The following is a 17464-nucleotide window of genomic DNA, read 5'->3' on the forward strand; positions in this document are numbered from 1 at the left end:
TCAAGTTAAACTAAAATACTGGCCTGTTTTTTAGAAACTGAATCACAATCAAAAGGTTCTCTGTTTAGAAGGAAGTCTACACTTTATAAAACACAACCGAAATGAAACTGAGTTGTGTGGGAGACTGTCCATGCAAGTTTTCTCTCAAAGCATTATCCAGTGTGAAACGACTGATAGATTTAAACATCACATTACCGTGTTTACTGTAACCTATGGATTCCTACCACACATTCTGTTAAATAATGAATTCTCTCTAATGTGAGCATTGCATGTGTTACACATTGGAGTGTAGGGGTGTACCGCCATTTGAGGGAGAATACGCATGCTCTGAGGAAGAGGAGATTGAGCGTGATGAAGATGCTTCTTTTTGTAGCTCCTCCACCTTCCTCTGTAGCTCTGCACGCAGATACAGCAACTCCTTCAGGTTCTGGTGCACAGGCATCTGAACACAAGTCAACACACACACACACACACACACACACACACACACACACACACACACACACACACACACACACACACACACACACACACACACACACACACACACACACACACACACACATTTCAACATTTCAGTTCCCTCAGAGAGCTCAGTGTCGGTTATAAAAGCTCTAGTTGGTTTTTAGTCAACAAGCATCACATGACCATACTAATTGTTTGCATGAATTGTAGTGTGTGTCCATATTAAGTTCAATTTCATTTTCTGGCTTGGAACAGAATAAATGAGGACCAGAAATGTAGGTTCAGGAAGAAGAAGTCAAATGACTTGTTTATATAGCACTTTATACAATCCAAATAGTTTTCCTAGCAGCTTCACAGTTATAAACAAGATTTCAAATTCTGCTGTAAAGCAGCTCTACTGGAGAAAATTATTCAGCTCAAGTCAGTTCAATAACAGTGTCTATGTTGCAAAATTCGTCAAGTATAAAAATAAAAATGTAATCAGCCATAAAGCAGCTCTGCAGAAAACAGTGATGTCGTCATTCAGCTTAATTCAGTTGAAGTTTTGTTCTCATCCTATAGTGTCAGTGCAGTCAAATCAATAATATTGCTGAATATTAAGTCTTTTAAACACCAAGCAAGCCAAAGGTAACAGGGGCAAGGAACCCAATCTAGGGGTCCGTTTACACAACACCGTTTTCAACTAAAATGAAAAACTTTTTATGCATTTTGGACGTTCTTTTACACGACAACAGGGGCCTGAAAACGCTATCTAAGGCTGTTGTGTAGAGTTTAGATTCTCTGCCCAAGCCTGAACTTGACTAGCCTGGCTTCGCCCTCCTATGTACTTCCGCTCAATTTTCATTTTCCTTCAGTACTCCGTCTGGGATTGCGGTAAATTCTCTGGTTTTCTCCGGTCATATTTTAACCGGTCCAATCAGCGAACAGAGTGAGTGGCTGAGAACAATGAAGTTGATGTTGTGCGCTAGTTTGAGATGACATGCGTCACGACCAAACGTTAGCGATTGTTTATGGCAGATCCAATAGTTTTAAACTTCAACAGAGTACCCGCCTTCAAGGAAGTTAACGTTTGTCAGTGGAGAGTGGCCACTCTCTGTACAAATGCAATGTGGACCAGGCTAGAACTTGACGGGGTTGGGCCGCTATTTCCCGCCACTATCCTCAGGCCGGGCCGGGCCCTTGATCAAGCATTACTTTATTAGCCTAATTGGGTGGGGAGAAAGCTATGCCATAATCAGAAATATTATATATATATATATTTTAGCCGAAGTAACATATATGTAAAAAGTTGCACAAGTTAGGCTTATCCATTCCATTTTGAATAAACAAACAACGCAGTTTATATGCTTCGTCCTTGTTGCATTATTCATTGAGATAATTCTAAACAGATTTCTGTAGTTCTAACAACTCTGAATTGTAGTTGAGAACATCAGTTATAACGGCCCACGTATTAATAAATGGTCGGGTTTAAATCAGGCTCATATTTACAGTTAATGTGTCGGGCCGGCCTCGGACACAACGTGCACGGCTCGGGTAGGGTCTGTCTTGATTTTTTTGGGCCCGATCTAAGCTCGACTGTTGTGGTGAAGGAATTTCCCTTCCAGTGATTTTGAGTGGCTCAAAATTGTGATTTTCTTTTATTTTTAATTCTCACCTGTGGTCTCATACGGGGGTTCCAGCGTACATAGTAACCAACCCACAGCTCCAAATGTCTTAGACTGGCCAAGGGGTACAGTACATGGTTTTCATAGTCCACATAAAATGGGTTGGTGAAGTCCTCTGGCTGGCTATTGATGTAGGACCAAAAAGACACTGTCTTACTGTTCACTTCCTGAAAAAAGAAAGAACAATTAAAAAAAAAAAAAAACATGTAGGTCACCAAAAATCCACCCTCCCCCTGGATTGGCACAATGGTACATGCCTTTTCCACTCGCTCCTGTTCACTGTTGTAAAGGAATGTACCAAATAGGCAGCTGTAGACGTGATCCAAGATGGTGACGAGGAAGAGCTCATTAAACTCAAAGGCAGAGGGAAACTGAGAAAACATCATAAAGACAGCCACAGTGAATTCAGTATCCATTTCATGGTAATTCATAGGAATTTGGCTCAATGATAAATCACACATAACATTGTAAATAACATTTCATTATAAATGTAATAGTTAGTGATAAGAGCAATGAGGTACAGCTTACCTGCCTCATCATTTGCCAAACACAGTCTATGAACTGCACAAATAGAGGCGAGCGCTCAGAGTTTGCATGATTATCATCTCCATGACCAACACGCTGTGATATAGAGAGATGAGAAAGATTTTTTATAAATTAATATTTCTATTCAACAAGGATATATTAAATTGATCAGAAGTGACAGAATATGTTACAAAATATTGTATATACTATATATGTTAAGAAAAAAATGGTATCAAGGTTTTCACAAAATTAAGCAGCACAACAAATTTCATCATTGATAATAATAAGAAATGTTTCTTGAGCACCAAATCAGCATATAAGAATCATTTCTGAAGGATGTGACAGACACTTGAAGACTGAAGTAATGATGCTAAAAATTCAGCTTTGCCATCACAGGAATAAATTACATTTTAAAATATATTACAACAAAAATGTTATTTTTAATTGTAATAATATTTCACAATAGTACTGTTTTTACAGTATTTTTGATAAAGTAAATGAGTTGTGAGCATAAGAGATTTAATATCAATATAATATATATCACATAATATAAATATTATATACCACAGATCTTATTGTCTACATTTGATTTTCCACCTATCATATACTGTAAAGGTTCCATTTCATTGACACACTCAGCATCCCTCACCGCAGCAAACTTGTGTCCGAAGCTGATCCATTCCTTCTCCAGCAGCACCTGGAAGCCCCTGAGAGTCCTGTAGTAGGAGTCCAGCATCAGCATGGACAAAGAGGTGAGCTGAGCTGTGCGGTCCCAGCCATCACTGCAGTGCACCACCACAGAGCTCTTAGTGGACTCAAGCTTGTCTGCAATCCGCACGGCACCCGCAAGCAAAAGCTACAGAGAGTGAGAGAGAGAGAGAGAGACAACTGCTTTAAAAGCATCTAATTGTCTTGCTTTCTGCTTCTGACTCTTCTGGGTCACCACTTTGAGCGGAAATGACTACATTTGCTAAATCCACGACATGACAAAATCAAATAAAATCCATTATACACAGTGATGCTGGCGCGGTGTGACATGACAAATTTCCAATATTAAAGGGTTAGTTCACCCAAAAATGAAAATTCTGTAATTAATTACTTACCCTCATGTCGTTCGACACCCGTAAGACCTCCGTTCATCTTCGGAACACAAATGAAGATATTTTAGTTGAAATCTGATGGCTCTGAAAGGCCTCCATTGGCACAATGGCACTTTACACTCTCAAGACCCTTAAAAGGTACTAAAGACGTCGTTACAAAGTCCATCTCACTACAGTAGTTCTAAAATAACTTTATGAATCGGCGAGAATAGTTTTTGTGCGCAAAAAAAAACCTAAATTACGACTTACATAGTGACAAGGCATCATGAAGCTTCGAAGCGTTATGAATCAATGAGCCGAATCATGATTCGGATCGCGTGTCAAACCGCCAAACTGCTAAAATTTGGCGATTCAAACCGCTGATTCGACTCGCTGATTCATTACGCTTCGAAAGCTTCATGATGCCTTGTTTTGAAATCGTCATCACTGTGCAAGTCGTTATTTAGGGTTTTTTTGCGCACAAAAACTATTCTCGCCGATTCATAAAGTTATTGTAGAACCACTGTAGTGAGATGGACTTTGTAACGACGTCTTTAGTACCTTTTAAGGGTCTTGAGAGTGTAAAGTGTCATTGTGCCAATGGAGGCCTTTCTGAGCCATCAGATTTCAACTAAAATATCTTCATTTCTGTTCCGAAGATGAACGGAGGTCTTACGGGTGTCGAACGACATGAGGGTAAGTAATTAATGACAGAATTTTCATTTTTGGGTGAACTAACCCTTTAAACTGATGCCCTGTAGCTTGTGCTACTTCTGACACAAAGGACAAATTAATTTGCAATGGTCGCTTTGTCATATCCAGTGTGGACAGTTTCAAGCTGTTGCGACGCGGCACAATGCGACAACGGCCGCGTCTGGTGTAGACAAGTTATCAGAAAGGTGCATCATTTGCTCGCTAAATATCAGATATGCTGTTTACCCGTATGTACTCCAGCCAGTGTGTGGCATCTATGGCTGAATGCCAGCGATGTTCATCGATGGTTGGGTAGACCACTTCCTTCAGCTTACGCAGAGACTCTCTCATTACATGGATGTTTGGGATCTCCAGGAAATTCAGCTCCATGTTGGGGTAGAAATTTTCATTCTCATAACCTCCATCTTTGGCCTAAGGCATGAAAGAGCAGAAAATAGGTAGATAAGATTCACAGCTTCCATTTTCATCTCCTGACAGGATCTGCAGATCCACATTAGCACAGATGGCTACTCAATAATTCAAAACTACATTTGTGGAAAACAACATGCGAGTGAAAGAGACACATTCAAATCTTTTATCATGCATTTCCCTTCACTCTGCAACATTGATGAACTGAACTGAAAAAAACATCAGTCATGGAAATCACTTTTACCTTGTGATTAACAGCCACAGTGTTCTGCCGAGCATCAAATATGGTGAGTTTATGGGACTGTGCATTGGCATCCATGATTGTCTGGAGGTAATGCTCATCCTCCTTACACCGCCGATCTGTCGGGCCCACCATGGGCTGACTACAGCGCACTATAGTGGCCTGAGTTTCTGGGTGGATCCATGAGAGGACCTAAAAGAGAACATGAGGTACAGAAGTCTAGAATGTTTTTGAATGCTCAAGTGTCAATTATGTAAAGTTTTTAGGCCCAGTTTTTTCCCAGTTTGTCTGTGTTTTACCTGATATAGGTGTAAGCTATCTGAAAAACTTCCAGTATTGTTGACTTCATTTATATCTTTGTTCTATTGTTTTTTCTGCTTGTTCTTAGCTTCTTTGATCTTCATGTTACTATTGACCACTTGAATAATTACTGGAAAAATTTCACTGGCATTAATATCGACCAGCATTGGAAACTGACCAGGGCTCAGGGCAAAAATGCTATGAAAGTGAAGAAAAATGCCCCACAGGTCCTTCTACAGCCAGTGACCTGTAACTGGCAGATAAACTACCGTTCAAAAGTTTGACCAAGGCTACATTTATTTGATCAAAAATACAGTGAAACATTAATATTTAAATATTATTAGAGTTTAAATTAAAAAAAAATCTATTTTATTTCAGTTTTCAGTGTCACATGCTCATTCAGAAATCATTCTTATATGCTGATTTGGTGCTCAAGAAATATTTCTTCTTATTTTTAATTTTGAAAACAGTTGTGCTTTTTCAATTTTTGGTGGAAACAGTTTTATGTATATTTTCAGGATCCTTTAATAAATAGAAAGTAAAAAAAAAAACAGCATTTATTTGTAGTAAATATAGTTTGTAACATTATAATTATCTTTAAACGTCTTGCTGAAGTATTAATTTCTTAAAAAAATATTACTGACCCCAAACTTTTGAACAGTAGTGTATTTGTAACTAATATTACGTGGTGACAACCCAATGTGTAAAATCAAACATACAGTGGAAAAAAAGATGATTTGTAAGATACACAAACACACAGATGCTCACTCACAGGTATACGATGTTTCACTCTGAAAGAGGCCACTCGTTTGATTTCATCCTCTTTAACACTGGTCGGGGTAACGAGCAGAGCAGGGTAAGTGTCACACACTTCATAATTACTGTTGATCTTACTGATGGTCCAGCTCTCATTCGGCAAGCCCTACAGACAGTGTGGGGACAGAAAAATTGAGAAAAGAGAACTACACAAAGGCTGAATGAAGCAGTATTATTCTGACTTCATGTTTTCAGTTTTAGCAACGTGCAAGTCTCACCATTCTTTTATACTCTGATACTGGATCATAAACCTTCCATCCATCCTCTGGATATTGCTCTTTGTATTGGAAGGCAAATAGGGACTGGAAGAAAAAGGAACAAATTAATTTGTGGAGCCATGAACCATCTATACTCAAACTAATCACTGCTTTGACTGGAGCATGACGTACCAGCTCATTGGACAGAGGGAAGGCATACTTTGTCAACACTTCTAAAATCTCCAAATTACTCTGTTCCTCCTTTTTATAAGCAAACCTGGGACTCCTCATATCCTATTAAGACAGATCACAGATTATTGGCATGGAGAAATTACAGTTTTGGAGACTGAAATCAGACTAAATTAATTTAAAAAACAAAAACACAGTCAGAGCAATTTTTTATGTTCCCGAAAATATTTATGTAAACATTGATGTGCTTTTTTACCTAGTATCATGAAGTACATAATTTATACATTTTTTTTTTTTAAAGAAATTAATACTTTGATTTAGCAAGGATACATTAAGTTGATCAAAAAAAGTTACAATAAATCTAAAGAGAATATTAGAATGATTTCTGAAGGATCATGTGACTCTCAAGACTGGAGTAATGATGCTGAAAATTCAGCTTTGCCATCACATGAATAAATTACATTTTTAATTATATTAAAATAGAAAAGTTATTTTAAATTGTAATGATATTCCACAATATTAGATATTTAGTCTATTTTTGATCAAATAAATGCAGCCTTGCTGAGCATACCTGACTTCTTTCAAAAACATTTAATAATCTTATTGACCCCAAACTTTTAAAAGGCAGTGAAGTGAATAAACATTTTAATTTGATAACTTTATTCATCCATTTTACCAAATACATTAGTAGGACAAACCATACAGGCCTAAAATACAGACTTAACCTTTTGATAATAAAACTTTAAGGTAATCAATAAACAAGATAAAGCAATAGAACTGATTATGATATTTTTTTTCCAGCCAAAGAGAGATGCATTGGACCATGAATTAGGGCTGTCACGGGAAAGGAATTTCCCTGGCTGTGATTTTGATTTAAAAAAAGAATTTTTTTGCTATATAAATAAGTGTTACAATGTGGACAGCGGGCATGAAGATGAAGATTTAAAAAAAAAAAAAAAAAATCTTTATCAATAATCCAAAAAGGGTTTGAAATTAACTTTTTTGACTCACTAGCCAATTTGGCTACAATATTTTTAATTTACGAGCCATTCAGAACTTCTACTAGCAAAAACAAGAATACCAGAAAAAAAACAAGATTATCAAAATCACAACTTAAGATTTAAGATTTACTTAAGATTTAAGATTTTTCTATTCATTATTAAATCTGATTATGAATCGTTGAATCACTTTTTAAGATTTAAATCACAACAGATCACAGATCTAAATATAGCTCACTCCAAAAGGAATGTTTAATAGACATGTTGAAGATTAGCAAACAGGCTGTTATTTCCTAAAGTGTGAGCGGTTTCTTCACAGAAGTCAACATGTTAGCCTCTCCTCAGTTGACATTCATTCAAAAAAGCCTACCTGTTCTCACTCCAAAGACATCCGATCCGATAATGAAACTCATGCCCAAAATTCCCATGCCATTCACGTTAGTATTGACGACAGCTGTTTCTCAATGAACGCAAAGAGCTTTTTTTTGTGCAAAAGTTTTGGACGTGCCGCATTTATGAGAACGGGCCACAGACAGATGCCGAGTGGTGCCGCTGGTGTGAGTACAGTCAAAGTATATTTGAATTTTATAGAATTTAAAAGACTGCCATGTCTCAGGCTCCTTTTAGGTGAAGGGCTCTGATAGCGATGGCATTCAAAGCGATAGATGATTTAGATAATGTAAGAATGAATCATAACCCGCCAAATTATTAGCTAGTGAGTTGATATGCTTTACCCGCCACGATTAATTTCACCCGCATTAGGTGGGTTAATTTCAAACACTGAATCCAAACATTCTCATAAACATGCAGGAGAGTAACTCAAACCACACAATGCATAGACAAGAACTGAAACACATGACTATATAAACAGGTAGAACAAAGAAAATTAAACTAGACATATGAAACTAATATGTAACTATTGCAACAAACAAGGACATAAAATAAGTAACCAATGAAACAAACTAAACAGAACAGGGAAACAGGGAAACAGGATGTCAAAATAAGGGTCCAGATGACAGAACATAAACCTGACAATAAACTTGTTGGGCTATTGTTTGCATAACAGTTCATTCTGATCCTCAAATCTGACCGGACGAGAGGCTTTCTAAGACTGCTGATATCTCTGAGAGTTCTAGACAGGCTGTCAGTCAGTGCAGGTTACATTAGTACCAGGCTTGTCAGTATCGCGGTATTACAATATTGAGGTTATCGTGACAACCCTACCATGATTCAGCTATAATTACCCCTGTAGGCAGTCTCTGTGTTTAATCCAAACACTGACACAGAGCTCTATTGTTGTGGGTGGATGTTTACTATAGGTGGAACAGACCAGCATGTGGGTGGATGGTTGTGCACCTTACAGACGATCTCCATGCCACTAGTATTCTCCCCATGACTCTGTACACTGATGGTCTCCAACCTACTGATGGCACCCAGGTTCACATCCAATATGAAAGGGGTTTCCTGCAAAGTGATGAATGGAATAAGACATCTGCTTAACTTTAATGTTTCATTTCATTGTGTGGCCATATTACACAATATCAAGACATTACATTGAAATAGACGAAGAGATTTAAAAAAAAAAATTATGTTCCACTCTTGAGACGCACCCGTTCTAGACTGACAAAGTAGAGTTTGCAGTCTGTGACTGTGAGTGTGCCGGTCACAGCTCCAGTGAAAGGACAGATATACATCACATCTTTAACTGCAGAGACAGAAGAAAACAAATGTTACTAGACACTACAACACAAGCAGATAACAGGAAACAAGAGTCGACATGAAAGATCCGACATACCAGTGGTTTTGATTCCCTCTCCAGGGACCAGTGGGACTTCATCCATGGGCGCTTGCTTTCGTGGATCCATGAATACTTGCTACGGAGTAAAAAGACACCAAAACCTCTCAAAACACAAATAGCAGTTTATTACGCTAAATATTAGGTTCATACATAACCGTTCAAAAGGTTGGTGTTAGTAAGATTTTTTTTTATGTTTAAGTCTCTAATGCTCACCAAGGCTGTATTTATTTGATCAAAAATACAGTTCAACAGTAAAATTATGAACTATTTTTACAATTTAAAAGAACTGTTTTCGGGTTAATTCACCCAAAAATGTAAATTCTGTCAATTACTCACCCTCATGTCGAGACTTTCATCTTTGGAACACAAATTAAGATATTTTTAATGAAATCCTCTCTGACCCCTCAATAGACAGCTATTTAATTACCATTTTCAAGGCCCAGAAAGGTAGGAAACAAAGACATCGTTAAAATAGTCCATGTGACTACAGTGCTTCAACCTTAATTTTATGAAGCGACGAGAACACTTTTTGTGCTAAAAAAAACAGCCAAACAAACCAAAATAACTTTATTCAACAACTTCTTGTCGTCTGTGTCAGTCTCCTACGCTGTTGATATAGTGCAGCGCTTCAGCGTTCTACAGCAGAACGGTGGCTCACCATTGGCTAGCTCCTGCGTCAGCATCAAACACATTTGTTGTGGTGCTCACGTGAACAGTGTCGGCTAATGGTAAGCCGGCATTCTGACATAGCGCTTTGAAAGCGATGCACTATATCAACAGCTTAGGAGACTGGCACAGACGAGAAGAGGTTGTTGAATACAGTCGTTATTTTGGGGGGGTTTTTTAGCACAAAAAAGTATTCTTGTTGCTTCATAAAATTAAAGGTCCCGATTTTCGTGTTTTTTTGAAGCTTTGATTGTGTTTACAGTGTGCAATATAACATGTGTTCATGTTTCGCGTGTAAAAAAACACAGTATTTTTCACACAATTTACTTATCTGTATACCGCTGTTTTCACTGTCCTTAAAACGGCCTGAGAATTTCCTCGTTCTATGAAGCCCCTCCTTCAGAAATACGTAACAAGTTCTGATTGTGCCAGCGGTTCCCGTGTTGTGATTCGACAGCAGCTTAGCGCACGTTGCCCGAAAAGGTCACGCCTCTTACCATAACGGAGATGCATGCGCTCAATGATCTCTAAGTACAGCGTCCCTGGGAAAGCCAAACAAAGGTGATTTGACTCCGGGATGAAAATAACAGCTCGACGACATGGCGACAAACAAACTATACAAACGCAACACTTCCTCTTCTCCACGCGGGAGCAACAAGACCACGCCCCCTTTTTCGCGTATTCTTGTGGGCGGAGGTTAGTCAACAAACTGTTCTACTGACGTAATTAAAGCAGGATGTACAGGGATGTAGTCCAAACCGGCCGTTCGCTGTAGGCTTTGAAAGGGAACTTCTGTTAAATAAAATATCTCGCTTGGCATTGAACTTTGAGCTTTATAATTTTACAGGTATTATTTATGCTCTAACAGCAACATTACACACTAACTAAAGTTTGAAAAATGGGATCACGAAGAACAGGACCTTTAAGGTTGAAGCACTGTAGTCACATGGACTATTTTAACGATGTCTTTACAACCTTTCTGGGCCTTGAAAGTGTTAAATAAATGGCCGTCTATGGAGGGGTCAGAGAGCTCCCGGATTTCATCAAAAATATCTTCATTTGTGTTCCGAAGATGAACGAAGGTCTTATGGGTTTGGAACGACATGACATTTTTATTTTTGGGTGAACTAAACCTTTAAAGAGCACCTATTATGGCATTTAAAATTTTCCAAATATTGTTTTAGAAGTTCCCAACAACAGTTTTGCATGCATGCAATGACAAAAAAGACTTTAGTTTTTTTATAAAATGCATTTATTTTTACCTGTTTTGACAGCGATTCTCAAATGATTCCTTTAGTGATTCACTTTTCAAAACCCCGCCTTTATGTGACGCTAATCGTGACGTGATTGGTCCGATGACCCAGTCAGTTGTGATTGGTATAGTCTGTGCAGATATTTTCGGAAACGGAACTCCCATCAAAGTCTTATAGTGACAGTAATTTGTTAATATGTGTCAGGAGTTATGAATATGAAAACCGCGTCGGTACCGTTTGATTGTAATATGAGCCTCAGCTGATCTAATTCATAAAAAAAACTCCTCTATTCTCCTCACGAAGACTCGCGACAAATCAACATCCCTCAGGGCTTTTAGTTCAAAAGTGTGCAGATGAGGAGACATATTGATAGATTCTCATATGTCTGTGTCAAATTTCTAAACAGAGGAGTATTTTTTATTCAATACTTCCTCAAAATGCGCAGATGTAGCCTAAAGGCCCGGGTATACTTCGGCCCGTCCGCGCGCAGCCCAAATTTTGAGACCGTGCGGACGGTCCACGTGCAACAGCGCATGCGCCAGCAGTACAGAAGAGTCCACTAGGTGGCAATACGCACAGTATTGAGCACAGTGTTCAGCCGTCGAAGAAGAGTGTGCAAAGACCGGTTTAAAAACTGAGAATTTTTGATTCTTCAGTGTTTCTTCCAAACTATGTTGCAATGGTGGATGCACTACAGTTCTTCTCCGATCATGCCCAGCGAATGTCCCGTTGATGACAGGACTCAGTGCTGCCATCCGATGTCTGGTAGAGCATAGTCAGTTTTTTACTGCGCATGTGTCGAACGCGATCATCAGCGCGCATCCGTGGTGTAGTATACTTTGAAAGATGCGCGGACGCGTCCGGGCGCAGTAAGTGAAGTATACCCGGGCATTAATTGAGCGATTGAGTCTCTTATGTGTTGTTTTCAATTCATACTGGCAGCCGGAGGGCGCTCTGTGCACATGTAGATCGCGAAACATGCAAATAGAGACATTTGAAGACTATTAAACACACAATCGCGACGATGTATGGTTTGTCTTCAAATGCTCATCCTTGGGCAGATGAAAAAAGTTTGCTTTTGAGTCGCACTTCAGAACACAGCGTCTCGTCGCAATGATGTTTTCTAGTTTTCACTGGTGTCTTGGAGCGCAATAAGTGGGCGTATCGTATTCAAATAACTTGACAAGTTGACGTCATCTAGTCAGAGAAAAAGCTTCGGTCTTCTAACGATTCTTAAAAATGACTCAGAGTCGACTCTTACTTTTGAAAGAAAATAACTATATATACGGTGCACTGTCATATTTCAAACTTTGCAGGATGTTTTTTTTCACTTAGATCTATGTTACACACTACATGAAAGGTACATTTCAAAATTCCATGATAGGTGCTCTTTAAAATATTTCAAAATGTAATTTATTACGGTGTTGGCAAACCTCCATTCATTAGATCAGTCTTCAGTGTCACATGATCCTTCAGAAATCATTCTAATATGATGATTATTATTATTATTACAGTTGAAAATGGTTGTGCTGGATAATATGTAAACGGATCTTCTTTTTCTTTGTAGAAAGTTCAAACAAATAGTATTTATTTGAAATGGTATATATTTTACATGGTTACAAATAATGTGACGATCAATTTAATACATCCTTACTTAATAAACTTTTGAACGGTAAAGTGTTTTCTCATAATAAAATGGCTGATATCATGAAGTCTGGGCTGATGTAAGGGCTTCACAAAGAGCTTGACAGAAAAGAGACGGAGTAGGGTTAGAGTAAGCAAGTAGAGCTGAAGCGAGAGAAACTTGCCATAGAGTGAGACGGCAGTTCAATGTCATTGTCAAACTGACAGCCATCTTCACAAGAGTCCTGAGACTGAGCAGCAGCCGCAGGAGAAATACAGAATATGGGACGAAGAAAAAGAGAAAGAAAAGGTTTGTTTAAAAGTTCCTGCAGTGTATAAAGAATATTAGAAACAGAAAGAGAAAGAATGCAACAGACATAAGAGTTGCTCTTTAGGTTTGATAGGTCACATCCTCACACAGAGACAGGAAGTGTGATTTGAGGAGGCAGAGAGAACACAGAAAAATACAGCTGCTCAGCCATCACTAAATAATTCAAATGCATGTGTTTAATACTTCTGATGTGTTTCTACAGATCTGACTCTTGATCTTGAGCCTTACCCTTATGTTTGTCCTCCTGGATACCTAGAGATCACACATAGACATCAGACAAAAATGAGTTACAAACACATGCACTTTCATGAACATGTAGGCACAAAAGCACACAGACTTAACACAAATTAGACTGAATCTTAGTGAAAATGTCAAGACATTTTCAAGTCATATTTTACTTCAAAATCAGAAGTAAAAACGTGATATTGCTAGAAAAAATAAGCCTGTTTTTAGGATCATTAAAAACATGATCCTAAAAACTAGCGTTGAGGTAGTGAATTGCAACCGCTCACCGCTCACCCCTCACTTTCAAAGCACATAGAGAAGCTACGGTGGCCGACACAGGACAAAGATGTCTGAGACAGCAGAGAGTAGCTAGCACTCTGTAGAGCAGTTTGTCCGTTTAGGGCTACTGTAGAAACATGGCGCAAAATGGAGACTTCACTGTAAGCGGCCCCGTGGTGTATGTAGATAGAAATGGCTCATTCTAAGGTTCATTATGTAAGGTCTTTATACGCCACTGAAAACATAGTTATGTATATTATATTTCATTTCTGTCAAATCAGTTTCCAAAAAAATAAAAACAATAAATAACAAGCTTTTTTTAACATCCCATAGCAATGAACTGGAGATGTTTTGTGAGTAGCACAATTCACTAAAATGTGCATAATATAATGCGGTTAAAATTGCATGTATATTATTCTTACATTTGGTACAAATAGATTTACATTAGAAAAGAGCCATAAGAGAAGCTAGTCTTTTGAATATGGTGTGAAATATGACAGAGACATTTCTAATTTTACACCTGGAAGAAGCTTAAACAAGGGCTTATGAACAGAGGACAAACATGTAACTGTACATAAAGACACACAAAACGAGAGCAAACTACAGCAAGTGTTCACAAACAGTAGTTATGTTTGTGGTGTTGTGTAGTTATATAGTTGTTGTGTAATGTATATATAATCTCTCATTTACAGCTCAAAGCAGGGCAGAGCAGTGGTCCTGTTAAAGCAAACTGACAAACACCCCACTGCCATCACCCTTACCCTGAAATCTATCTGCTTCCCAACCTGTCAATCAAAAACAAAATATCATAATGGCTCACTCTGAGACAAAACACTCAACAAAACTGGGCCACAATCATTCTGAATACAATGTTTCCAGGCTTAAAGATGATGAATAAATAAAATATATATAAATAAAATATTTTATATATAAATATAAAAAATGTCTTAAATATATACATGCATGTGTGTATTTATATATACATAATTATACACAATACACACACATATATTATGTAAACAAACTTTTATTTGGGATGTGATTAATCACGATGGCTCAGTCATTTCACAGCACTAATATATTGATTATTATTAATTAATATTATAATTTATTGATCTTTACACTGTTTGGAAAACCCCTGTTCTAGACAATATGGGTCTGAAGTGAAAAACATCCTCTAACCTTGCATTCACGGGTAATGGCTTCTGGAGGGACACCACCAGAGATCTGGCTGGAGATAGTGGCCGCTATCAGCTGTTTGCACCACTCCACATGAGATCCAGTAGGACTGCGAGAAAAAACCAGTAGCACATAACACCATAATGCCATTATCTGTGATGATGTAAAACTACAGACTCCGTGCTGGGCTGGCATAGATGACTGTATTAATGTGCAGTGCTTGCTGACATCCTGTGGTCTGTAGGCTAAAGATGACAGATGGCGATATGAGGTCAGAGAAATGTGTCACACAAAACGATGATGGGAAGACGCATGCCGTTTCAATAAAAACAGTTCTGAATCCAGTATTATCCGAGCAGAACTAAACTATAATGTACAGTATATATATAGGGCAAATATGATAACAATAGGCATATAGGACGGGGCTCATCTGCCCATCACAACAGGCGTGTCTGTATAACGCGCGTGCACAACATAGACCGCTTTTTAAATGAAAAGTTCACATATGATCGTACATTTGAGCATAAAACCAAGACATGCACCTGTCTAATGAATCCGCGCTGTCTTGTCGAGATGCAGGGATTCCTGCTCCGAGGTTTCGTGGTTTTCGCGGCACAGGCGGCAGCACCGGACTCTCCGACCCCGACGGATGCTGCTGTTTCTCCATTTCCCACCTTCCCGTGCTCCGTCTGGTAAAATGTGACTGTCTTTTAGCTTCCTCTAGTCCGAGAGCTGAATTTCTGTGTTTAGGAAGTCATCTCTATGTGGCTGTACGTGTGCAGCAGTCTGCGGTTGTCTCTCAGCTTCCTGCTCTGCTGCTGCTGACAAATAGCGTTTCTCTTTATTTATGTCAAGGAAGCAGCCATGACGAACCCCCCCTCCCGCCAAAACCCATATTTAGATCTCAAACATTTCGACGGGCGCATTTACACAGTGCTGGGTAGGCTACTAGTAACGGATTACTTGTAATCTGGATTATGTCATCAGATTCCAAAAAATAAAGCACATGTCCTATATTACATCGTAAAAATAAAAACCAGACTACAGTTACTTTTTTATTGATTACATGTTATTCTCACAATGGCAGTAAATTAAAATTTCCTTTCTAAAAAAACTTTATATACATTCAGACCAGCCATTAGCATGTGCCTGTCACTGAAAACTGAGAGCCACACAGCATTTGATCACTGGATTTACAGAAATCATTTCACTTTTAACAAGTTTTTTCTCAATATTTCATATCTAATCAACTCTTGAAAAACACATTAGGCTAATAATTATTGAATTATCTCACTCGGTGAGTCATTTAGCCATGTATTACTGTCTCCCAAACACATTCAAATGTACAAATTCACTCATTTTATATTTACATGATGCAATGTCCCAAGTTAATAAATTCAATAATAAAAATAAAAACATTTAGTTCAGTTCATATGACATGCAGGTAAACAAATAAAATAGTTTATTTTTCTTTCTTTTTTTAGAAAGAGTCATTATATATATTGAATGTAATTACTCAATAGATTTTCATTAAACTCAGAAACCCCCTGAAGTTCCTTCACAAATCCTGACGCAACTAAGGCTAGGGACAAGTGTGTGTCCATGCATACGTTTGGATTTAAATAGGAAAATGCTTAAGCGTCAATGATTGGATCATTATTGCAGTGATTTTTATGTTTCTAGCATGTTATATGTTTGTCTACAGTTCTTCTAACCCTAATTGATGGAGTGTGTCACTTTTAATTTTCTTAAACAACCATGCAAGAAGACACATCGTGGCCATATTCCAGGATGACAATGTCAAGATACATCAGGCTCAAACTGTGAAAGAATGGGTTGGGAGGGAGCATGAAGGATCATTTTCACACATGAATTGGCACCTCTGAGTCCAGACCTTAAATTCATTGAAAGTCTTTGGAATGTGCTGGAGGAGACTTTACAGAGTGCTGGACTCTTGCATTGTCAGTACATGATCTTGACCAAATATTGACGCTTCTCTTGATGGAAATAAATGTGATGTTATTTCCATCATGAGGCTGATGAATCTTGACATTGTCATCCTGGAATATGGCCATGATGTGTCTTCTTGCATGGTTGTTTAAAACCCCTTAACTGTCACCGCTGGTGGGACGCCTGGCGCTCTTTTTTGATCGCCTTTTTTCCGTATCATATATTTGAGTAATTATCATAAATTAGGTATCATTCGAAAGCTTACGGACTCAAAATTCATCCTGTGAAAACCGTTTTGAAATCGTTGCGTTACCATGGAAATGGTGCACTAAATTCTTCTAGCGGGCTCCTCCCCTAGTGGGCGGTGTCATGCTTCGTATTACAAAATGTATTTGAACTACTTTATAATCAAAATCTTTTCTAATCTTGACAAAACACATATCGTCGGAAAGGTCTGAGTCTCAAGGTTCCATATTTGGTCACTGTTTTGTGATAGAAGTGATATTTGGACAGAAATGTACAGGAAACTGCATCAAAAAAACAATCAATGAAATGTGGATGACA

The 17464-nt window shown here is 38.2% G+C and overlaps 1 protein-coding gene across 2 annotated transcripts; it reads right to left on the bottom strand.

Annotated features, from left to right (window-relative positions):
• Positions 1–123: 123 nt before the first annotated feature.
• Positions 124–15764, bottom strand: mtmr1a (myotubularin related protein 1a). Of its 2 annotated transcripts, XM_079810599.1 has the most exons (17): positions 15493–15764; positions 14954–15059; positions 14533–14556; positions 13496–13519; positions 9392–9470; positions 9207–9301; positions 8953–9060; positions 6602–6703; positions 6431–6514; positions 6169–6318; positions 5100–5288; positions 4673–4858; positions 3304–3510; positions 2658–2750; positions 2387–2500; positions 2120–2296; positions 124–442 (listed from the first exon to the last, which is right to left on the bottom strand). In XM_079810599.1, the coding sequence occupies exons 1-17, from the start codon at positions 15615–15617 to the stop codon at positions 275–277; spliced, it is 2031 nt and encodes a 676-aa protein (XP_079666725.1). In that variant the 5' UTR covers positions 15618–15764; the 3' UTR covers positions 124–274. The 2 variants fall into 2 exon arrangements, with proteins under 2 accessions (XP_079666725.1, XP_079666726.1); XM_079810600.1 differs by lacking the exons at positions 13496–13519; positions 14533–14556; positions 14954–15059; positions 15493–15764 and adding an exon at positions 9731–9832.
• Positions 15765–17464: the final 1700 nt, after the last annotated feature.

The sequence above is a fragment of the Gobio gobio genome (genome assembly GCF_949357685.1).
Source record: "Gobio gobio genome assembly, chromosome: 2".
Taxonomy (NCBI): domain Eukaryota; kingdom Metazoa; phylum Chordata; class Actinopteri; order Cypriniformes; family Gobionidae; genus Gobio; species Gobio gobio.

What these genes read in the sequence shown, in the direction of transcription:
- mtmr1a (XM_079810599.1), bottom strand. Translation starts at nt 15,617, where the DNA reads ATGGAGAAACAGCAGCATCCGTCGGGGTCGGAGAGTCCGGTGCTGCCG. An exon ending in TATCAGAGTATAAAAGAATG is followed by an intron (nt 6,319 to 6,430) that starts GTGAGACTTGCA and finishes CACTGTCTGTAG; the next exon opens with GGCTTGCCGAATGAGAGCTG. An exon ending in ACTGGCTGGAGTACATACGG is followed by an intron (nt 3,511 to 4,672) that starts GTAAACAGCATA and finishes CACTCTCTGTAG; the next exon opens with CTTTTGCTTGCGGGTGCCGT.